At 39.7% G+C, this 7,375-nt stretch overlaps 1 protein-coding gene across 1 annotated transcript; it reads right to left on the reverse strand.

Moving 5' to 3' along the window:
* On the reverse strand, nucleotides 1-4,429 carry LOC129834780 (toxin MIT1-like). Its single transcript, XM_055900054.1, has 3 exons — nucleotides 4,207-4,429; nucleotides 419-544; nucleotides 1-267 (listed from the first exon to the last, which is right to left on the reverse strand). The coding sequence occupies exons 1-3, from the start codon at nucleotides 4,276-4,278 to the stop codon at nucleotides 157-159; spliced, it is 309 nt and encodes a 102-aa protein (XP_055756029.1). The 5' UTR covers nucleotides 4,279-4,429; the 3' UTR covers nucleotides 1-156.
* Between the last annotated feature and the right edge of the window lie 2,946 nt (nucleotides 4,430-7,375).

Consider the following 7,375-nt stretch of genomic DNA (forward strand, 5'->3'; position numbering starts at 1 on the left):
AGTTCCAGAGCATGTCTTTAAGGAGGATAAACAAATTGTCCTTTGCAAATCTAAGTCAACCTGAAAAGTATCTTTAATACATGTCCTGAAAACATTATTTTACAAACTGCTAATGTAGGCATAATAAATCACTAGCTGCATTTTTGGTGGTTGTCCTCAGAGGTAGTATTCTTGGTACATGTACGGGGAAAGACATTTTGATTTGCCCTCGGATGTGGTGATGCATGCCAGATTTGTGTGGTGTAGTCTTTTGCCAAAGAAGGGAACCTGGAAACAGAGACAGAAATACATACAGTAGGTGAACGAATATGTTATATGGCATCTTTTGTAAGGAAATCTGGACTCTTTCTGTCGTTACAACTTTCAGTAGAGACTGAGAGATTGACTAGTGAGATATGATGTACAGAACCTGGCCCACCTTGTGACTCAAGATGTGGCACTCGTCTCCCTCCTGTCCCATAGGGGCACACATCCTCAGGCTTCGGATCCATAAGCTGACCGCACAGAACATCCCCCCTCCACACTGAGAGTCCTTCTCACAGGCCTGAAGAGATCACACAAAATATAATAGAGTTGAAAGAAGAAAAACAAACTTTAAATAAAACTGAGAGGCATTAAAAGTGAGAACATTGCTAGAAGCCAAAGCATTTCTACAGCACTTGATTTATGTTGGTAATGATTGGGCAACTATACAGTGGGCTCCAAAATTACTGGCACCCCTGACTGGCAATGTCACGCCCTGACCTTAGAGAGCCTTTTTATGTCTCTATTTGGTTTGGTCTGGGTGTGATTTGGGGTGGGCATTCTATGATTTTGTATTTCTATGTTTTGGCCGGGTATGGTTCTCAATCAGGGACAGCTGTCTATCGTTGTCTCTGATTGGGAACCATACTTAGGTAGCCCTTTTCCCTCCTTTCAGTGTGGGAAGTTGTCTTTGTTTGTGGCACTATAGCCTTAAGCTTCACGTCGTTTTTTGTATTGTTTATTGTTTATGTCGGCGTCATCCTAATAAACAAGGAATATGTACGCTCACAACGCTGCGCTTTGGTCCTCTTCATTCGACGGCCGTGACAGGCAATGCACAAACAATACTTTAAAAAATATAAACAACATAATTATTGAGTTAAACTCAAAATGTCCTCCCAATCAAGGTTTCACAATTAATGGCACCCTTAAATATTATTGTAAATAACATCTACCAAAACTAAACCACAAATTAAATTCTACTTAGTTAAGTGTATCTAAGTCTTAAGGAACTATATTGAGCCATTACATCACTTCCTGTTTCACTAGGGTATAAAAAATGAGGTAACACACATGCAATATCCCACTGTCATCCAACACCATGAAGAAAACAAAAGAACTGGCAGTTCAAAAGAGACAGATGGTCGTAGACCTTCATAAATCTGGTAATGGCTACAAGAAGATCCACAAACAATTGAATATACCACTGAGCACTGTCAGGGCAATTATTAAAAAATTCAAAAGATATGGAACAGTTTAAAACCTCAAGGATAGATGACGCAAATGCATTTTGCCCCCCAGGATAGAGAGGAGAATGATGAGAGAAGCAACAAAATCCCCAAGAATCACTGTGAAATAATTCCAGGCCTTGGTGGCATCTTGGGGTCACCAGGTTTCAAAAAGCACAATCAGACGTCATCTCCACAACCACAGGCTCTTTGGAAGGGTTTCCAGAAGAAAACCCTTTCTGACCCCAAGACACAGACGCAAGTGCTTGGAGTTTGCCAAATGTCATTTAAATTATGACTGGAAGAAAGCGCTCTGGTCAGATGAGACCAAAATTGAAAGTTTTGGTCAGATACAGCATCGGCATGTTTGACGTCGAAACAGAGATGCATACAAGGAGAGGCACCTCATACCCACGGTGAAATATGGAGGGAGGTCAGTGATGTTTTGGGGCTGTTTTAATTCCAGAGGTCCAGGGGCACTGGTTAAGATTGATGGCATAATGAATTCCACCAAGTATCAGGCAATTTTGGCTGACAATCTGGTTGCCTCTGCCAGAAGGTTGGGACTTGGCCGTAGGTGGACATTCCAACAAGACAATGACCCAAAACATACCTCAAGATCCACACAGAAACGGTTCTGTGACAACAAAATCAATGTTCTGCCATGGCCATCTCAGTCGCTGGACCTCAATCCAATCGAAAACCTGTGGGCTGAGTGGAAGAGGGCAGTTGATAAGCGCAAACCCAAGAATGTGAAGGATCTTGAAAGGATCTGCATAGAGAAATGGTCCAAAACCCCTCCGAATGTGTTCCTTAACCTTGTCAAACATTACAGGAAAACACTCCATGCTGTTATCCTTGCCAGAGGTGGTTGCACTAAATACTAAATGAGGAGTGCCAATAATTATGAAACCTTGATTTTGGTCAAATGTATTTTGTATTAAATAATTGTATGATTTTGGTTGGTTCCATTGAAACATTAATAAAGTACAGCATTTCTCACATGTTGGTATTTTGAGTTTATCTCTATAATTATATTGTTTATATTTGTTAAAGCATTGTTTGTGCATTGCCAGTCAGGGGTGCCAGTAATTTTGGAGCCCACTGTATAATACATGAAGGCTATCATGAGTATTCTAAAAAAACATCCGGAAATTGCTCAGAAGGATATGAACAACTTGAGTGACTGCTCTCACTTCGAATGAAACGAAGGAGAGAGATGAGGGAGGAGTGAGCTGATTTATTGTGACAGTCTCTGAGGAAAATTTGTTTCTGTTTCATGGCTGCGTGCACCTATCTCAGTTCATATTAGCATCCCTATGCCTGCACTGTTCTGGCATTTAAAAAAAATCTATTATATTCCATACACAGATTGGATACCAAATCGCCTTTGAAACTGATAAAACAATGGTTGCCCAGGTTTTTAAACCTAGAGATATTAGCAACCCCTAGGAAATTCTGCTAAAACTATATATATACAGTACCAGTCAAAAGTTTTGACACACCTACTCATTCAAGGGTTTTTCTTTTCTTTTTACTATTTTCTACATTGTAGAGTGTGCAAAGTTGTCATCAAGGCAAAGGGTGTCTACTTTGAAGTATCAAACATCTCAAATATATTTGATTTGTTTAACACATTTTTGGTTACTACATGATTCTATATGTGTTATTTCATTGTTTTGATGTCTTCACTATTATTCTACAATGTATAAAATAGTACAAATAAAGAAAAACCCTGGAATGAGTAGGTGTGTCCAAACTTTTGACTGGTACTGTATATATATTAAACAATGCAACTACACAAATAGCAAACACGTTGCATGGTACCTGAAGTACCATAGGTACTATGCAACAATGTGTGCGTACGTACCTGCATCGTACTCCAAAAGCTTATTTTAAGTTATATAAAGTTGTACCAATATTATATTAAAACCTGTTTCCTTGTTAAAGCCATCACATTCAACTTTTCCAAGGAACATGAATTGACAAAATTATTCCATTATACATAGGTAGAGCTATGTTGGAGAAATAAAACCTTATTTGGCACATTATTTGACACTTCAACCAAGAGGAACTATTATGGTTACACAGTTAATGTAAAATATTAACTTAAAAACATGATAACAACATTTGTTTTACAACAATAACGAAAGGATTGTGCTCTTCAATATGAGTTCCTAAGGCAATCTCACAGTTGGCTAGCCTCACATTGACGGAGAAAAATATGCAGACTTGCCTCAACATAATGCAAATGTTCTCTGTGTATAGCCAGCCTAGAGTTTATAATGATGTATGTAAATCAAACATGATGTTATAAAGGCAGGCTATAACTGTATTGTGTCTTCATGAGAGGCTTCTCATTACACTGAGATAATCTACTAAGAATCTATTACATTTTGTGCACCCCCCCATTTTGATTTTGATAAATTATAATAATAATTTCATATTCATCCAAATCAAGCTTCCCATAACAGAATATTACATTTTCTATATTATCATTCACTCATAACTACACTCTTAGAACAAAGGGTTCCAAAAGGGTTCTTCGGCTGTCCCTTTATACAGAGGGTTCTCCCAAAAGGTTCCTACCTGAAACCTAAGGGTTCTACCTGCAACCAAAAAGGGTTCAAAGGGTTCTCCTATTGGGACAGCCAAAGAACCCTTTAAGGTCCAGATAGTACCTTTTTATTCTAAGAGTGTAGTTGGCTCCCAAAACCTGTTGGCTTCCACTTACCTCTGTGATGACTGCTGAGGAGCCATGGGACACGAGCAGTAGACAGAATAGTAGGTAGCAGCTGGACTGCATGGTGAAGAAGAATAGTTCTCCAGCTCCTGTGTTCTACAGGGTGAAAGAAATGCTGTGTCTGCTGTGTGTACCTGAGTGTGTATGTGTTTGTTAGATTGACTTGGAAAGAGAGGTGTCCTCCAAACTCTTGTGTTGAGGGGGAGAGAGGTTTATAAACCCAGCCTTCCATTCACAGTCTCAATGAGTCACTCAGCACCAGCATTGCCTCAGGAGAAAAAAAGAGAAGCCCCAAGGTGAGGCTCAACACGACAATATCCCTCTGGCATTCTCTATGGTGAAGCCAATTCTTCCCATTCTTCTCCACCGTTACCATACTCATCCTTTGAGTGGTCTCAAACCTGTTGTTGTTTTGTCACCTCTTGAAGCTAGGGGGCAGCATTTTTATATTGGAAAAATAACGTTCCCATTGTAAGCTGCCTATTTCTCAGGTCCGGAAGCTAGAATATGCATATAATTGACAGAGTAGGATAGAAAACACTTTAAAGTTTCCAAAACTGTCAAAATATTGTCTGTGCTTATAACAGAACTGATTTTGCAGGCAAAAACCTGAGGAAATCCAACCCGGAAGTGCCTTTTATTTGGAAAAATCACTGTTTCATTGCCTGCCTAATCTCCATTTAAAGGGGTATCAACCAGATTCCTTTTCCAATGGCTTCCTCAGGCTGTGAACAGGCTTTAGACAAAGTTTCAAGCTTTTTTTTTGAAAAATGAGCGAGATTTATCAAAACGCGTCAGGTGTCCTTTGATTAGTTCCTGTGCGCGAGAGATGTAGCTCGACATTTTCTTTCTCTGTAGTATTGAATAGGTTTCCGTCCGGTTGAAATATTATTGATAATGTATGTTAAAAACAACCTGAGGATTGATTATAAAAAACGTTTGACATGTTTCTACGAACATTACGGATACTTTTTGGAATTTTCATCTGCCCTTCACGACCGGAACGAGCCTGTGGTTTTCTGAACATAACGCGCAAACCAAATGGAGGTTTTTGGTTATAAAAATCATCTTTATCGAACAAAAATAACATTCATTGTGTAACTGGGAGTCTCGTGATTGCAAACATCCGAAGATCATCAAAGGTAAGCGATTCATTTTATTGCTTTTCTGGCTTTCATGACCAATCTACATCGCTGCTAGGTGTTCTTACTTTTTTGTCTAGTGATCAATAAACTCACAAACGCTTGGATTGCTTTCGCTGTAAAGCATATTTTCAAAATCTGACACGATAGGTGGATTAACAACAAGCTAAGCTGTGTTTTGGTATATTTCACTTGTGATTTCATGAAAATAAATATTTTTTGTATTATTTTTGAATGTGGCGCTCTGCAATTCAGTGGTTGTTAATGAAAATGATCCCGTAAAAGGGATCCGTGCACCAAGTAAGCAGACGATGAAGCATTATATCTTATTTTTTCCAAAATATCAATTTCCACTCTTCAAGTAATACACAGCAAGGTATTAAAATGATATGGTGGGAAAAGAAAAGCCACACACTCCGTAGCTCTGGTGCAATAAGTTTAAACAAATGTATATCGTCACTAAAATAATGCCACTCCAATGAAAATGTTCATGCCAACTGAATGAGTACAGGAGAGTACAGGGTTTAATGCTTTTTTATGCACCAAGGCCATACTGTACGTGTGGGTAAACTGCCAATAGTCAATCTGCTATTTGAACGGTTGTCATGACTACAACTCAAGGTCTCCTCTCCAACATGAAAGGTGGTGGCACTTGTGATTTTATTAAATATTTTTACCCAGGGACACGTCAAAAGGAGCAATGTCAATTCAATTGTTAGATTTAAAAGAATGATGATACAAAAAATGTGTTCTCCTGCTTCAATCAAATAAATGTAATTGTTTAGCTTGCATGTGTTGCAGAATAGAGACATCAAGTGTTACCAGCTGATGAGTCCAGTCAGCTGCAGTGGAAGAACTGTTCATCATCAGTTGGTAAGGACTTGACAGAGCCACAGTGACACAGCTAACTAAGTCACACAGGAAGCCAAGAGTAAGGTCCCATCCTCGGGAATGAGGACCAAAGGTCTAGAGTGGGATAGCACTCTAATTTATGACAGGCTTCTCTTGAAGCAGTGTGACTCTGAATACAGCAGAATATGAACGACGGTTGTCACTCAAGAGCATCTGCATTTTCCAACTCATTTTCTTCAGTCCTTCAATGGGGAATACCAACCAAGGTGAACACATGAATGGCTGACATGTACCTTTGAGATTTGATCCACTGGTCCTGTAATAGCTGCTGAGAGCGAGGGAGGGGCGAGAGAGAGAGAGAGAGACAAACACAGAGACAGCAGTACGTTTAAGCTGCAGGGTAGACTGTTTTTAATGCCAACACTGACTGAATGCCAGGAACTGAAATGACTTGGCATGCATCCTTCCAGAGTGCTGCTCTTCCCTGACTTATCACTACTCTTTCATCATTGCACATATCAAGGCACTGGTAAGGAAGAAAACAGCAAAAGAAGAACTGCATCACCTGGATAGAAATAATATGCCAGTGTCATGATGTTGGCCTGTGGGTAAGGTTTGATGTTGGCCTGTGGGTAAGGACCCCCCATAAATACCTTTCTCCCCTCTCTCTCTCTTGACTCTACTGAAGGACTCTTGAATAGCCTTTGTTAACCTGTTGGGGATGGGGGCGCTGTTTAGACTATTTATGCTAATTTGGCTAATTTTTTAAACGGCTTCCCACAAAATCCTTGATCGTACAATATGCATATTATTATTATTATTGGATAGAAAACAGTCTATAGTTTCTATAGGAGTTGAAATTTTGTCTCTAAGTGGAACAGAGCCCATTCTACAGCAATTTCCCTGACATGGAGTCAGATTTGAGAAATGTTGGCCACTCTTCTGAAGTCATTTAAAAGGGCACTGTCGTTGCTATGACTATACGGACACTTCTTACGTCTTCCCCTGGATGCCTTTACGTGATGACGATTCCAACGGGGTCGATTGCGCGTTCACAGGCCCTACAAATGAAAAAACCCTGAAGCTAGTCATTCTTTGGGAGCTGCGTCATGAGCCTAGAGGACACCGGCGCGCACCTGTTCCAAGCGTTAGTTTAGCCTGTTATA

Source organism: Salvelinus fontinalis, chromosome 3 (genome assembly GCF_029448725.1).
Source record: "Salvelinus fontinalis isolate EN_2023a chromosome 3, ASM2944872v1, whole genome shotgun sequence".
NCBI classification, from domain to species: Eukaryota; Metazoa; Chordata; class Actinopteri; order Salmoniformes; family Salmonidae; genus Salvelinus; species Salvelinus fontinalis.